Source organism: Rattus norvegicus, chromosome X, assembly GCF_036323735.1.
Source record: "Rattus norvegicus strain BN/NHsdMcwi chromosome X, GRCr8, whole genome shotgun sequence".
Lineage (NCBI taxonomy): Eukaryota > Metazoa > Chordata > Mammalia > Rodentia > Muridae > Rattus > Rattus norvegicus.
Genome location: NC_086039.1, coordinates 73,360,985 through 73,378,243, shown reverse-complemented (window position 1 = coordinate 73,378,243; position 17,259 = coordinate 73,360,985). Strand labels below are relative to the sequence as shown.

Genomic DNA, 17,259 nt, shown 5'->3' with positions numbered 1-17,259 from the left:
ATTTCCTTAAATTAAACTTCTTTTCCAGGAGGAGAAAAGCAGAGGGTAGCAATTGCAAGAGCCATTTTGAAGGATCCCCCAGTTATTCTCTATGATGAAGCTACTTCATCATTAGATTCGATTACTGAAGAGGTAAAATCCTTTTTCCTTGGAAGTTTCAGTACACAGCCAGCATTACTTAGCTAGTGCTTCTCAACCTTCCTAACGCTGTACCCTTTAATACATTGTTCCTCATGTTGTGCTGACCCCAACCATAACATTTTCATTGCTACTTCATAGCTATAAATTTGCTAGTTACAAATTATAATGTAAAGATACAATGTGCAAGATAGCTGATATGCAACCCCTGTCTAAAGATCATTCAACCCCCACAAAGGTCATAACCCTCAAGTTGAAAACCACCAACTTCATGTTTGGAATGAATTTTAGTAGGAAAATACATAACCTCTTCTTCCTGTATGGCAAGTGTTAATGAATGCTACAAAAGCCAGGCTGCATTGAACCAGTGAATCTGTTCACAAATGCGCTTCCTTTTGGAAATGTGTGATACTCCATGTTGCATCTTGCACGGCTGTACACATTACTCAACATGTCTTGTTTAGCACCCCTTAATAGAAGTCATGTAAGTGACTGTGACACAGTACATACCAGAATGTTTTTTCCTTACTATTGCTGTGCAAGCCAAGCACATACAACCCTTAGAACTGGTATCAATTTGTAGTCATTTCACAAAAGAGTTGTATAATGGTAAGATGTTGTGACAATGATGTCATGATACTATACAGAAAGTACATTGTTATAACAACATCTTTAGAGTATACAAAAAGTTTCAAGAGCAACGATAATTTCATGTAGGTTAATCTACAACCAAAGATAAGCAAGTGTCTCTAATTGTTACTTTTCACCTACTATGTGATAGAACTGTGTTAAGGTAGAGGTCCCCTTTCAGTTTTACCAGCAATGTAATAGAATATTTATATGTGGAATTAAGTTTTAGGGAACATTATTATTATATCAGAAGCATACTTAAAACTATTCAAAATAGATTCATTTGAGAATTTATTATATTTGAGTGAGCATTTAACAGGAATAGATCCCATTCAAAAGAAATATCAGCCTATTTGTGAGAACTTTACACCTAAATATATGTTGTACAATATTATATGTCACAAGCTGACAAGATAGAATTTATAAGAGCAGTTTTTAAGTTGTATAGCATTATTTTGTCAGAGAATATAACCCAGTAATCATTTACAAAGAATTCCTTAGAGGAAGAAGTTTCGAAGGGCTTCAGTGAGCCCTTTTAATAGGTTCAGGGGATTCACAATTTAAGTTTTTATATAGGAGAGAGACTATCTATAAACATCAGGGTTTTGTTTTGTTTAATATTGGCCCTATACTTGATCATTAGTCTGTCCTAGTAAGGCTTAAGGTCATCTTTTCAGAAAATTGTCTGCTCCCAGTAATTACAAGCTTTTAAAAATGAAATGTTTAGAAACACGTGTGGGAAGAAGCCAGTGACTATATGGTCATCACCTACACTATCTTCTCTATCCAACTGGCTTCGGTTAGGCCCAAGTTTCCAAAGACAATTGAATATATGTGTGATTGTCTCACACTTCATAGGCAGTAAACAAATACTTCCTAGAAAGTATTAAAAACTCATAATGTGGCCCAAAACAGTGACATACACTTTTAATCCTAGCAGTTTAAGGCCAGCCAGATCAACACAGTGAATCTTATGACAGCCAGGGCATTATACTGAGACTTATGTCTCAAAAAAAAAAAAAAAAACCCCAAGAACTCAAAATGCTTTCAAAAAAAGGGCTTCCTCAAGTTAAAAAAAAAAGTACATGGATATGCTGTGCCTTTGGAAGAACAGATGTTCCTATAAGTTTTTAGACTGCTGTCTTTCTTAGACTTTTTTCTTGAATATGTACTTTAGTTTTCTTCATGTTCCTCATATCACCAGAGTTTTTTGAAACATAGAAAACATCGCGTTCTCCCACAAATTTTAGTGGCATGCTGCCTATCTGAATGGTCATTTCATGAGGGTGTACTTATGTTTACTTTCCAGTTTTCTTTGATGTTTTTGTCTTTGTTTTATTTCCTTTAGTAAGTATTAGCGGTAGAAGTTCCTCTAGGATAGATACGGTTGTTTCATACACTAACCTACCTAACACTAACTTAGCTCCCGTTTGCTCTTCTCCTGCTCTTGTCAAACTTGTAGACTATTCTTGGTGCCATGAGGGATGTGGTGAAGCACAGAACTTCTATTTTCATCGCACATAGATTGTCAACAGTGGTTGATGCAGATGAAATCATTGTCCTGAGCCAGGTAAGAGACGAATTTACAAGTTAGTATTCATTGCTATTCAACCTTAATTACAGTTGATAGGCAGTGAATGCAGCCACTCAGGCCTGCTCAAGGTGTGGAAAAATAACTGGCAGTTAGTGCTCAGCCCCAAACAGCACATTTATACCACTTGCTCTAATGCTCAGGGAACATGGAAGAATGAGGCAGGAGGTTGGGGGGATAAAGAACCAAAGGTAGGGGGAAAGGCTATGAAATGCTATTAGTCATTTTGTAATCATGATGTTACAGCAACTCGAGGTACCTGCACTGGCTCTGTACAAGACTGGGCCCAGTCAGAAGTCAGATCATGAATACAGGAAGGACTCAACAGGGCCATACCCTTCCCCAGGAATTATTAACTGTTTATAGATTCTATGGGAGGGAGCGCAGTCATTGTCTTCACTTATGTACTCAAAGGTGACCCTACCAGGCTCCAGTGGATATTTCTAAACCAGTCCTTATGTAAATTGTCATGGTAAAACTCAGTGGGTCAGAAAACCAAAGGACATGAATGAAGAAGGAAATGCACTTGTAGGGGTGGGAGGAGATGGTACATTTTAAATACATGTATTTATGTATCTATGAACTCATCAAAGAACAAATTTCCTAGAAGATATAAAAAAGGAAAAATAATAATATTTGAAGTAAATTGGAACTAGTAATAGGTACCTGAAATTTAATTATTGTGTCTAAAATAATATTATGGAATTTGTATTCTTTGGATGACATTGGATCCTAATAGTATATTGGTGTTAGTCCCTTTTGTAGGAAGTAATATGTGAACTTTTGAAAAAGAAGAAACTGTAGTAACTCATTCAAAGTACTAAAAGCAAATATTTGATCAGAAAAGTATTTTTCATATTTTCAAGGAATGTCTATATAAAATAATTTTTCTGCATTCATTTTTGTCTAACTAAATCTTTGCATGGTGTTTTTGATATATTTTCATTGTTCTACTGCTGTACTTAATCTTAATATTCTAAATATTACAGTAAGATAAAAATGATCATTTAAACATGACCATTTACATTGTTGTTTTCCTTATACACAAAGTAAGAAAATACCCTATTTTCTGTCTTAGGGGCTTGCTATACAAGCTTACTACTATCTACATGTTCTCAGCAAATCAAAGTATCATTGTTGTGATTGCAGTTGAAAATATTTAATTATTGCCCTTGATTCATTTCTGTAAGGGTCTCTTTCCCTACCTGTTAGTGTTTGATTATTTCTAACACTGTTCAGTTTTTCATATCACATTCAAGGCCTTTTCCATCACTATCTTTCTACTCAAATCACTACTTCAGTTGTTTGGAAGCCTATGTACAGAGAGTTAAGGGATAGAAAGCAATTATGTAGTTTCTATAGTTTTGAATAATCTAAGAGGGGTATGTTTTTTAATTTTATTTTTTCTTGGATATTTTATGTATTTATATTTTAAATGTTAGCCCCTTTCCCCAATCTCCCATACCCACTACCCCACCCCGTGCTTCTATGCTCCCACTCCCACCCAGCCACTCCAGCCTCAACACCCTGGCATTCCCTACATTGGGGAAAAGAGCCTTCACAAATCAAGGGTTTACTTCCCATTGATGCTGGACAATGCCATCCTGTGCTACATATGTGACTGGAGTCATGGGTCCCTCCATGTGTACTCATTGGTTGGTGGTTTAGTCCCTGGGAACTCTGGTGGGGTCTGGTTGGTTGATACTGTTGTTCTTCCTATGTTGTTGCAAACCCCTTCAGCTCGTTCACTCTTTTCTCTAACTCTTCTATTAGGGTCCCTGTGCTCAGTCCAACGGTGAGCTGCAACTATCCTCATCTGTATCAGTAGGGCTCTGGCACAGCCTCTCAGGAGACACCCACATCTGGGTCCTGTCAGCTAGCACTTCTTGGAATCAGCAATAGTGACTGGGTTTGATGGCTGAATATGAGATGGGTCCCCAGGTGGGACAGTCTCTGGATGACCTTTTGTTCAGTCCCTGCTCCACTCTTTATGCCTGCATTTCCTCCCATGAATATTTTGTTTGCTCTTCCAAGAAGGAATGAAGCATCCACATTTTGGTCATCCTTCTTCTTGAGCTTCCTGTGCTCTGTAGATTGCATCTTGGGTAATTTGACCTTTTTGACTAATATCCATTTATCAAAGAGTGCATACCAAGTGTGTTTTTCTGTGATTGAGTAACCTCACTCAGGATGTTATTTTCTGGTTCATTCCATTTGCCTATGAATTTCATGAAGTCATTGCTTTTGATAGCTGAGTAGTACTCCATTGTGTAAATATACCACATTTTTTGAATCCATTCCTCTGTTGGAGGGCATCTGGGTTCTTTCCTGCTTCTGGCCATTATAAATAAGACTGCTATGAACATAGTGGAGCATGTGTCTTTGTTGTATGTTGGAGCATCTTTTGGGGTATATGCCTAAGAGAGGTATAGCTGGGTCCTCAGGTAGTGGAATGTTCAATTTTCTGAGGAACCGCCAGACTGATTTCCAGAATGGTTGTACCAGTCTGCAATCCCACCAACAATGGAGGAGTGTTCATCTTTCTCCACATCCTCTCCAGCATCTGCTGTCACCTGAGTTTTTGATCTTAGCCATTCTCACTGGTGTGAGGTGAAATCTCAGGGTTGTTTTGATTTGCATTTCCCTTATGACTAAAGATGTTGAACATTTCTTTAGGTGCTTTTTGGCCATTCGATAATCCTCAGCTGAGAATGTTTTCTGTAGCTCTGTACCCCATTTTTAATAGGGCTCTCTGGAGTCTAACTTCTTGAGTTCTTTGTATATTTTGGATATTGGCCCTCTATCAGATGTAGGATTGGTAAAGATCTTTTCCCAATCCGTTGGTTGCCGTTTGGTCCTAATGACAGTGTCTTTTGCTTTCCAAAGATTTGCAGTTTTATTAGGTCAATTTGTCCATTCTTGATCTTAGAGTGTAAGCCATTGGTGTTTTGTTCAGGAAATTTTCCCCAATGCCCATCTGTTCGAGACTCTTCCCCCGTTTTTCTTCTATTAGTATGAGTGTATCTGTTTTGATGTGGAGGTCCTTGATCCACTTGGACTTAAGTTTTGTACAGGGTTATAAGCATGGATGGATCGATCTGTATTCTTCTACATGCTGACCTCCAGTTGAACCAGCACCATTTACTGAAAATGCTATCTTTTTTCCATTGGATGGTTTTACCTCCATTGTCAAAGATCAAGTGCCCATAGGTGTGTGGGTTCAATTCTGGGTCTTCAATTCTGTTCCATTGGTCTATCTGTCTGTCTCTGTACCAATACCATGCACTTTTTATCAATATTGCTCTGTAATACTGCTTGAGTTCAGGGATAGTGATTCCCCTGAAGTCCTTTTATTGTTGAGTATAGTTTTAGCTATCCTGGGTTTTTTGTTATTCCAGATGAATTTGCAAATTGCTCTTTGTATCTCTATAAAGAATTGAGTGGGAATTTGATGGGGATTGCATTGAAGCTGTAAATTGCTTTTGGCAAAATGGCCATCTTTACTACATTAGCCATGCCAATCCATGAGCATGGAAGATCTTTCCATCTTCTGAGGTCTTCCTCAATTTCTTTCTTCAGAGATTTGAAGTTCTTGTCATACAGATCTTTCACTTGCTTGGTTAAAGTCACACCAAGATATTTTGTACTATTTGGGACTATTATGAAGGGTGTCGTTTCCCTAATTTCTTTCTTGGCTTGTTTCTCTTTTGTGTAGAGGAAGGCTACTGATTTATTTGAGTTAATTTTATACCCAGCCACTTTGCTGAAGTTGTTTATCAGCTTTAGTAGTTCTCTGGTGGAACTTTTGGGATCGCTTAAATATACTATCATGTCATCTGCAAATAGTGATATTATGACTTCTTCTTTTCCAATCTGTATCCCCTTGATCTCGTTTTGTTGTCTCATTACTCTGGCTAGGACTTCAAGAACTATATTTAATAAGTAGGGAGAGAGTGGGCAGCCTTGTCTAGTCCCTGATTTTAGTGGGATTGCTTCAAGTTTCTCTTCATGTAGTTTGATATTGGCTACTGGTTTGCTGTATATTGCTTTTACTATGTTTAGATATGGGCCTTGAATTCCTGTTCTTTCCAGGACATTTATCATGAAGGGGTGTTGAATTTTGTCAAATGCTTTCTCAGCATCTAATGAAATGATCATGTGGTTCTCATCTTTGAGTTTGTTTATATAATGGATTACATTGATGGATTTTCATATATTAAACCATCCCTGCATGCTTGGGATGAAGCCTACTTGATCATGATGGATGATCGTTTTGATGTGTTCTTAGATTCAGTTTGCAAGAATTTTATTGAGTATTTTTGCATCAATATTCATAAGGGAAATTGGTCTGAAGTTCTCTTTCTTTGTTGGGTCTTTGTGTGGTTTTGTTATAAGAGTAATTGTGGCTTCATAGAAGGAATTTGTTAGTGCTCCATCTGCTTCAATTTTGTGGAATAGTTTGGATAGTATTGGTATGAGGTCTTCTATAAAGGTCTGATAGAATTCTGCACTAAACCTATCTGGTCCTGGGCTCTTTTTCGTTGGAAGACTTTTATTTTTTATTTTATTTTATTTTTTTTATTAACTTGAGTATTTCTTATTTACATTTCGAATGTTATTCCCTTTCCCGGTTTCCAGGCAAACATCCCCCTAATCCCTCCCCCTCCCCTTCTTTATGGGTGTTCCCTTCCCCACCCTCCCCCCATTGCCGCCCTCCCCCCAGCAATCACGTTCACTGGGGGGGTTCAGTCTTAGCAGGACCAAGGGCTTCCCCTTCCACTGGTGATCTTACTAGGATATTCATTGCTACCTATGAGGTCAGAGTCCAGGGTCAGTCCATGTATAGTCTTTAGGTAGTGGCTTAGTCCCTGGAAACTCTAGTTGCTTGGCATTGTTGTTCATAAGGGGTCTCGAGCCCCTTCAAGCTCTTCCAGTTCTTTCTCTGATTCCTTCAACGGGGGTCCTGTTCTCAGTTCAGTGGTTTGCTGCTGGCATTCGCCTCTGTATTTGCTGTACTCTGGCTGTGTCTCTCAGGAGCGATCTACATCCGGCTCCTGTCGGTCTGCACTTCTTTGCTTCATCCATCTTGTCTAATTGGGTGGCTGTATATGTATGGGCCACATGTGGGGCAGGCTCTGAATGGGTGTTCCTTCAGTCTCTGTTTTAATCTTTGCCTCTCTCTTCCCTGCCAAGGGTATTCTTGTTCGCCTTTTAAAGAAGGAGTGAAGCATTCACATTTTGATCATCCGTCTTGAGTTTCATTTGTTCTAGGCATCTAGGGTAATTCAAGCATTTGGGCTAATAGCCACTTATCAATGAATGCATACCATGTATGTCTTTCTGTGATTGGGTTAGCTCACTCAGGATGATATTTTCCAGTTCCAACCATTTGCCTACGAATTTCATAAAGTCGTTGTTTTTGATAGCTGAGTAATATTCCATTGTGTAGATGTACCACATTTTCTGTATCCATTCCTCTGTTGAAGGGCATCTGGGTTCTTTCCAGCTTCTGGCTATTATAAATAAGGCTGCGATGAACATAGTGGAGCACGTGTCTTTTTTATATGTTGGGACATCTTTTGGGTATATGCCCAAGAGAGGTATAGCTGGATCCTCAGGCAGTTCAATGTCCAATTTTCTGAGGATCCTCCAGACTGATTTCCAGAATGGTTGTACCAGTATGCAATCCCACCAACAATGGAGGAGTGTTCCCCTTTCTCCACATCCTCGCCAGCATCTGTTGTCCCCTGAGTTTTTGATCTTAGCCATTCTCACTGGTGTGAGGTGAAATCTCAGGGTTGTTTTGATTTGCATTTCCCTTATGACTAAAGATGTTGAACATTTCTTTAGGTGTTTCTCAGCCATTCGGCATTCCTCAGCTGTGAATTCTTTGTTTAGCTCTGAACCCCATTTTTTAATAGGGTTATTTGGTTTTTCCAGTCTGCATTCGTTGGGAAACTTTTAATAACTGCTTCTATTTCCTTAGGAGTTATGGGGTTGTTTAGATCGTTTATCTGTTCCTGATTTAACTGTGTTACTTCGTATCTGTCTAGAAAATTCTCCATTTCCTCCAGATTTTCCAGTTTTGTTGATTATAGGCTTTTGTAGTAGGATTTTTTGAATTTTTTGTAGTGATGATTTTTTTAATTTCTTCAGATTCTGTTGTTATGTCTCCCTTTTCATTTCTGATTTTGTAATTTGGACACACTCTCTGTGACCTCTGGTTAGTCTGGCTAAGGGTTTATCTATCTTGTTGATTTTGTCAAAGAACCAACTCCACCTTTTGTTGATTCATTGTATAACTCTTTTTGTTTCTACTTGGTTGATTTCAGCTCTGAGTTTGATTATTTCCTGCCTTCTACTCCTCCTGGGTGTATTTATTTCTTTTTGTTCTAGAGCTTTTAGGTGTGCTGTCAAGCTGCTGATATATGTTCTCTCCGGTTTCTTTTTGCAGGCACTCAGAGCTATGCGTTTCCTTCTTAGTACCGCTTTCATTGTGTCCCATAAGTTTGGGAATGTTGTATCTTCATTTTCATTAAATTCTAAGAAGTCTTTAATTTCTTTATTTCTTCCTTGACCAAGTTATCATTGAGTAGAGCATTGTTCAACTTTCATGTGTATGTGGGCATTCTTCCCTTATTGTTATTGAAGACCAGCCTTAGGGCGTGGTGATCTGATAGGATGCATGGGACTAATTCTATCTTTCTGTATCTGTTGAGTCGTGTTTTGTGACCGATTATACAGTCAATTTTGGAGAAGGTTCCATGAGGTGGTGAGAAGAAGGTATATCCTTTTATTTTAGGATAGAATGTTCTATAAATATCTGTTAAATCCAATTGGCTCATAACTTCATTTAGTTTCTCTATGTCTCTGTTTAATTTCTGTTTCCATGATCTGCCCAGTGATAAGAGTGGGCTGTTGAAATCTCCTACTATTATCGTGTGAGGTGCAATGTGTGCTTTGAGCTTTAGTAAGGTTTCATTTATGAATGTGGGTGCCCTCGCATTTGGATCATAGATATTTAGGATTGGGAGTTCATCTTGGTAGATTTTTCCTTTCATGTTTATGAAGTGTCCTTCCTTATCTTTTTTTTTTTTAATATTGTAACCAGTGCTCAACTGAGTGCAGGCTAGGGCAATGGCTAAGCTTGCGCCCAGACTATTTTTTTAAACATTTATTTATTTATTATGTATATGTACATCATACAGCTTTCTGCCTGCGTGTATGCACCTGCAGGCCAGAAGAGGGCACCAGACCTGATTATAGATGGTTGTAAGCCACCATATGGTTGCTGGGAATTGAACTCAGGACCTCTGGAAGAGCAGTCAGTGCTGTTAACCGCTGAGCCATCTCTCCAGCCCCTTCTTTATCTTTTTTGATAACTTTTGGTTGAAAGTGGATTTTATTTGATATTAGAATGGCTACTCCAGCCTCTTTTTTGAGACCATTTGCTTGGAATATTTTTTCCCAGACTTTTACTCTTAGGTAGTGTCTGTCTTTGTCAATGAGTTGTGTTTCCTGTATATAGCAATATGCTAGGTCCTCTTTATATATCCAGTCTGTTAGTCTATATCTTTTTATTGGAGAATTGAAGTCCATTGATGTTAAGAGATATTAAGGGATAGTGGCTATTTTCTGTTATTTTTGTTGTTAGAGGTGTAATTATGTTTGTGTGTCTCTCTTCTTTTGGGTTAGTTGCAAGAAGATTACTTTCTTGCTTTTTCTAGGGTATAGTTTCCCTCCTTGTGTTGGAGTTTTCCATCTATTATTCTTTGTAGGGTTGGATTTGTGGAAGGACATTATGTAAATTTGGTTTTGTCATGGAATATCTTAGTTTCTCCATCTGCTAATTGAGAGTTTTGCTGGATACAGTAACTTGAGCTGGCATTTGTGTTCTCTTAGGGTCTGTATGACATCTGCCCAGGGTCTTCTAGCTTTCATAGTCTCTGGTGGGAAATCTGGTGTAATTCTGATAGGTCTGCCTTTATATGTTACTTGACATTTTTTCTCTTACTGCTTTTAATATTCTTTGTTTTGTGTATTTAGTGTTTTGATTCATGTGTGACATGAGGTGTTTCTTTTCTGGTCCTGTCTATTTAGACTTCTGTAGGCTTCTTGTATCTTCATGGGCATCTCTTTCTTTAGGGAAGTTTCCTTCTATAATTTTGTTGAAGATATTTACTGGCCCTTTAAGTTGGGAATCTTTGTTCCTTCTATACCTATTATTCTTAGGTTTAGTCTTCTCATTGTGTCCTGGATTTCATCAATGTATCTTCTGCCCCTGAGATTCTCTCTTTTATCTTTTGTATTCTGTTAGTAATGCTTGAGTCTTTCACTCCTGATTTCTTTCCTAGGTTTTCTAGCCCCATGGTTGCCTCTCTTTGTGATTTATTTTATTGTTTCTATTTCCATTTTTAGATCCTGGATGGTTTTGTTCAATTACTTAACCTGTTTGGTTGTGTTTTCCTGTAATTCTTTAAGGGATTTTTGTGCTTCCTCTTTAAGGGCTTCTACTGTGTTATTCTGTATTTCTTTAAGGTAGTTATATATGTCCTTCTTAAAGTCTTCAAATCAAATCATCAAATTCCGATGTAATTTTAAATCCAAATCTTGCCTTTCAGGTGTGTTGAAGTATCCAGTACCTTCTGTGGTGGGAGAACTGGGTTGTGGTGATGCCAAGTAGTCTTGGTTTCTGTTGCTTAGGTTCTTGTTCTTGCCTTCACAATCTGGTTATCTCTGATGTTAGTTGGTCTTGCTGTGTCTGACTGGAGCTTATCCCTCCTGTGGGCCTGTTACCCTGTGATCTTTGGAGTGAGAGCGCTCCTGGCAGACCAGCTCTCTGCAGGCAGGTTTTATGTCTCAGGGCTGTGGGATAGCCCCAGCTCTGGGTAAGAGGGATATTTTAATGATGCTGAAGGTTGAACTCAGAGCCTTATACATGCAAGCATGTGGTCTACCATTGAACTATATTCCCAAACTGAGAGGGTGTTTTTTTCATTCTCTTTAGACAGTATTTGGAATTGTGATGGCTATACTCTGCTCTTTAAGGGATTTGTATACTTGTTACTTTAAATATATTAGTTTGTTCATAAATCTTCAGACAAGTTGTTTTTCCCCAATATGATTACACCAAAATATCTTAAATGGTAGTTTAATCCTTACTGTATCTTTGATATTAAAGAACCTGAGATTTTGGGTCTTTTTAACTAAGCTTACCAATTGTATGCCATCGTGCTCTCTGAGCTTTTGCTTAGTAATAAAATGTTCAAATTTCTTAGCAAATAATCTATCTGTATATCTGTGCAGTTTTTTCACACATTGGTCCTTGGGTTTTGAATTAGAATTAGTGTATTGATACATTAATAGTATCTATATCTACATACACAATTTTAGTATTTTTATTTGTTGGATCTCTAATTGCTTAGTTATGTGACCTTATTTTCAACTGGTAGTCTGTCTGTCACCTCAGCCACTCTATCAATATTTGTTTATGACATTTCTATAAAGATGACATATCTATAAAGACATCTGATTGAACATGGAAGATTATACACATTTATCTCCCTTCTTCCATTCAAAATAAAACAAAAATATGAAAGAATAAAATGAATATAATTTTAAGTCAACAAATGTACTATAAGAGGAATTAACAGTGGGCAAAGAATTTCACCAAACGTGGGGAAAATGTTAAGTATGTAGATTAAAATAACTGAGAAATTTTAATAGTATTATCTGCCAAAATAGAGAGAAAGCAGTTTTTAGAACTGACTTGGTTCATACCTTAGAAACGTGAAATGGCTCAGAAATTGGAGACATCTGGGTAATATGGAAAGTGAAGATGAGTATGAGGCTAAAATAGCAGAATTTGTGTTTATATAAGAAATAGAGGCCAGGCTTGTTCACACAAGTTTGTAATCCGAGCTACTAGGGAGGGGGAGCCTGGGCAACTTAGTAAGACTTTCAAAATAAAAATATAGAAGAGGGCCTGGTATATAGCTTAATGATAGCATTGTGAAGCTCATTGTGTACTAACGAAAAACACGAAAATAAATCAGGGACACAAAAACATAAAAATTAAACACTAACAAGAAACATCACTGTCACATTGATAATAGAGCCAACCCTTGTAATTTTTTAACACAGAGAGCATGGGGGAATGCTGCTTACTGACTCGTTACCTCTGGCTTGCTCAGCCTGCTTATTTATTCACCCCAGAACTACCTGCACAGGGATGGCACCACCTACAGTGTGCTGGGGTCTACCACAATAATCAGTCAGTAAATGCCCTCCAGTCTTGCCTACAAGCAGTCTTATGAAAACATTCTCTCAGTTCCTTCTTCTAAGATGCCCAAACTTGTGTCAAGTTGGCAAAAATAGAACACCAACAACAACAACAAAAACCCTGGGTATTTTTGTATCTAGCAGAAATGTATTATAAGGCTAAGTAGTCCAAAAGAAATAGTGGGTGATTTTATGGAAGTACCCATTTTGAAATTATTTTCTATACAAGACTGAGCAGCATATGCTGAGTAAATGCACTGCTCTTATATCAGAGATCTTACTTGGGAGAAGAAAGATGCGAGTAAAAAAAATCATCACAGGAAGCAAGACCCTCACAAGGGTAGGTTTAACAGAATTCTCTATCTGAGTTTCTGATACGAAAAGTATTCTAATTCTGTCCAGTGAAAAAGCCTGGATGCAATGAAAGTCTCTGAGTAATGAGCATTCCCGGTACACAGATCTTGGGTACTAAATTACTGTGTCTTACTAAAAGGAACCAAACCTCCTTCGATAAAAACTGATCTGGGGCTGGGAAACTAATGAACACATGTCACAAGGACATAGGAACCACTTTGAATGACCTCCCACTGGCCAAATGTGGGATAATTAGAGCAGTAAAAAGAATAATGGCACTAATGAGTTGTAACACAATGAATAAAAAACTAATTTCTGTGTTCATGATGATACTTTTAAAATAAGAGCTACCAAGAGGAAAAGGAAAGCCTTTTAAGAATACCAGTAGCCAGCCTGTAAAAGGAATGATAAATTGAGGGAATCAGATTTTTTGACCACCATTGTGGTAATTGTTTTAGAAACAATCATCATAGGCTGATTAAACCATTGAGGAAGACATTATTCAATCAGTTTGAAAATAAATCCCATAGATTATATATTATTACAAAGATAAAAATTTGACAGTTAATTTGAGAAATTGTGTAGATATCCTTAAGCATGTGATCAAATTTTGTATGAGTAATGAAACGAGCTGGTTCGTGTACCTCCTGACGTAATGGTGCATTGAGGGCATGTTTAGCCTTTTAACAATTGACTGTTTCTAATTTTGTGTGTGTTTGTGTGTGGGGGGGGGAGAGTATGACAATGTGAGTGTGAGTGAGTTAGAGAGAGAGAGAGAGAGAGAGAGAGAGAGAGAGAGAATGACAGTGTGTGAGTTAGAGAGAGAGACAGAGACAGAGAGGAGAGAGTGTGTAACTGTGAGGCTGTGAGGTATGGGGATTGTGCATGTGGCAGTGTCAGAAGATGCCCGAAGTAGGCCTTGGGTCCCCTAAAGCAGGAATTACAAGCCATTATGAGCTGCCCAAGGTGGGTACTAGGAATCTGGTTCAGATCCTCCAAAAGATGAGGAACAATAGAACCATTTTTGGCCCCTCATGACCTATTTCTAATTTTTTCAAAAAAGTTTCGCCTAGATCTAATAATCATGAACAACTAGATGAATCCAAAGTGAAGGGTAGTCTTTATAAAAAAAAATTATAAACCATTTAGACCTGGACTTTTGTGAAATTTCAGGGCCACAAAGAGAGAAGAGTAGCACGCAGTTAGAAACTCTGTGTGTAAATTTTGCACTGCACTCTGTTCTTCGTCTGTGTGTCTGTGGTGGGGGTCTTTTATTCCCTTACGTTTCAAATGTTGTTCCCCTTCCCCATCCCATTCCCCTGCCTTTGCCTCTATGAGGGTGCTCTCCTACCCACCCAACCACTCCTGCCTCACTGCTGACATACTCTTATACTGGGGCATCAAGCCTCCACAGGACCAAGGGCCTCCCCTCACATTGATGCCAGAAAACACCATCCTCTACTATATGGGTAGCTGAATTCTTGGGTCTCTCCATGTATACTTTTTAGTTGGTGGTTTAGTCCCTGGGAGCTCTAGGTGTGTGTGTGTGAGGGTGATGGGTAAGATCTGGTTGGCCAATATTGTTGTTCTTCCTATGGGGTTGTAATCCCCTTCAGCTCCTTCAGTCCTTCCCCTAGTTCTTCCACTGGGGTCCCTGTGCTCAGTCCAATGGTTGGATGTGAGTATCCGCATCTGTATTAGTCAGGTTCTGGTAAAAGCTCTCAGGGGACAGCTGGATCAGGCTCCTGTCTGCAAGCACTTCTTGGCATCAGCAATACTGCCAGGGTTTGGTGTCTGCAGATGAGATGGATCCCTAGCTGGGGTGCTCTCTGGGTAGCCTTTCCTTCCGTCTCTGCTCCATTTTTTATCCCTGTCTTTCGTATAGACAGGAACACTTCTGGGTTAAAATTTTTGAGATGGGTAGGTGGCCCCATTCCTCAAAGGCCACTGTGCCTATCTACTGGAGGTGGTCTCTACAAGTTCTATCTCCCCTTTGTTGGGTATTTCGGCTAATGTCATCCCTGTTCGGTCCTGGGAGCCTCTTGCTTCCTTAGCATCTGGGACTTTCTAGTGTCTACCCCTAGTTCCCCATCCCCTACTGCTACTTATTTCTGTTAAATCAACCGACCCTCTACTTCTCTCCTGTCTCTTCCCATACCTGATCCTGCCCTCCTTTTTATTCCCTTCCCATCCACTCTCCATCCCATGTTTCTCCCTCCCTCTACCTCCCAAAGTTTGCACTCAGTTCTTTAAAAATTAAAAACATTTAAGTTCAATATTTTGGTTTTCTTCAGATTCTAGATGGAAAGAAAGCAATAAAAGGGATTAACTGGAACAGTTAAAAATGAAGTATATGTTAGATAAGAGTAATATGTCATGGCTAAATTTCTTGAGTGTGATATAATTATACCAGGAATATAAAATTATTCCTTATTTTTAAGAGATACATATTAATGAAATATTTAGGATTATAATATAATTGGTATCTATGACCCATGCTCAGATTGTTTGACAAAAAATAGTGTGTGTATATAAAGTAACATTATTGCATGTGTGTGTGTATGTGTGTATATGTGTGTATGTGTGTGTGTCTGTATATATATATATACATATATATATGATAGAGAATGAATGAATGGATATAAAGTGAGACAAAGCAAGTATGGAAATAAAACTAAGGAAATTAGGTAGTAAGTCTAGGTAGAAAAGAAACCTGTGAGAAAATGTATATAAAATCCTAGCACCTACATGAGTCAACAGAAAATTTGTAGTCCATAAAGTAAACAACACAAAACACACTTGAATGGTCATAATAAAACAAACAGAAGTAAAATTTGTGAAGAATCCAGCAGAGGGGATGTAGGATCATTAGCGTACTAACTCTCCAACTTCCTTAAGTTGATAAATAATGCCAGAAATCAATAAATGAAGAAACGAATATAAACATATATGTATACAGCCATATGTGTGCATAAATCCAGCACTTGGGCATTGGCATAAACTTCATTAATATTACAGAAATATTTGGAAAGCTCCTGTCAATGGGAATGCCTATGAAAGTCCTTTTGTCTCCAGTTGTGTTTAACAAATGAGTTGTGGGTCAATTTGGAACCCATGTCAAATTAATGAAATGCTGTGTTTAATAGATATTGTTAGCAAAGGGAGCTACTGGATGGAGTAAGCTTCACTTTCATGAAGTTTTCTTTATTTCATGAAATTTTATTTCAAAATTCACATGGATTTCACAATATTGTTTTTAAATCCTTTAAATCCCTGTATAAATAACAGTGCTTTTGATTTGAACATTTGCTGATTACAGAAAAGATCACCTTTTTAGAATTTTAATCTTTCCTTTATGCCTTCCAGAGTGAAAATAAAACAGTAAAGCTTTATTTTCCTTACATACAGTAGTGTTTATGCTATTAGGACTCTCCTCATTTTTGTTTATGGGGGCTGGGTAGTATATCAGCGAAGAAGCATTCCTACCTCAGTTTTTTGCACTGGGGCTATGAATGAGGAATTAAAAGAAGTATTTTAATGAATATAGGCCTTTCAAATATTTCCTCATAAATTACTATAGTGTTAGATATTATGCTAGTTAACTGACCTTGGTCCACATTTACCTTGTGTTTCCTTTGCAGGGAAAAGTAGCTGAACGTGGTACCCACTATGGTCTGCTTGCTAACTCTAGCAGTATCTATTCAGAGATGTGGCATACACAGAGCACCCGCATACAGAACCATGATAACCTTGGATGGGATGCAAAGAAAGAGAGTCTCTCTAAAGAGGAGGAGAGAAAGAAGCTCCAAGAAGAGATTGTCAACAGCGTGAAAGGCTGTGGAAATTGCTCCTGCTAAGGAACACAGACATTTTCTCGTCTTTCTTTTTGTTGTCTTGTTTGGTTTTGAAATATGCATTTGCACTGAAGTAAAACCAGTTCACAAAAACACAAATCATACATTCCCATTCCTTTAATCCTATTAAATATGATTTGTTTAAAGGAGGTTTGATTTTTATGTCTTTCACCATCTTTTCAATGTGACATCTATAATTATTCCCAAATTATTTTCTTGTTATTGCCCCAAGTATGTTCAGTACATAATTTTGGTTACAATTTGATTTTACCCTACAACTGTGTTTGAAGTCTGACATCCATTTGATATCAATAACCAAACGAATTAGAGTGGTTTCTGAATTTAAGTGCAGTCTTTTAAAACCTCCTTTATACTGACAAGTTGTAGGGAGACCATATTTTTTTCTCTTAA

The 17,259-nt window shown here is 37.9% G+C and overlaps 1 protein-coding gene across 1 annotated transcript in view; it reads left to right on the top strand.

The window, feature by feature from the left end:
- The window catches only part of Abcb7 (ATP binding cassette subfamily B member 7), a 141,169-nt gene extending 124,221 nt beyond the window's left edge, over positions 1-16,948 (top strand). Inside the window, 3 exon segments of the mRNA NM_212518.1 lie at positions 29-132; positions 2,231-2,338; positions 16,636-16,948. Of these exon segments, the coding sequence (NP_997683.1) occupies positions 29-132; positions 2,231-2,338; positions 16,636-16,851 (428 nt within the window). The 3' untranslated portion in view covers positions 16,852-16,948.
- Positions 16,949-17,259: the final 311 nt, after the last annotated feature.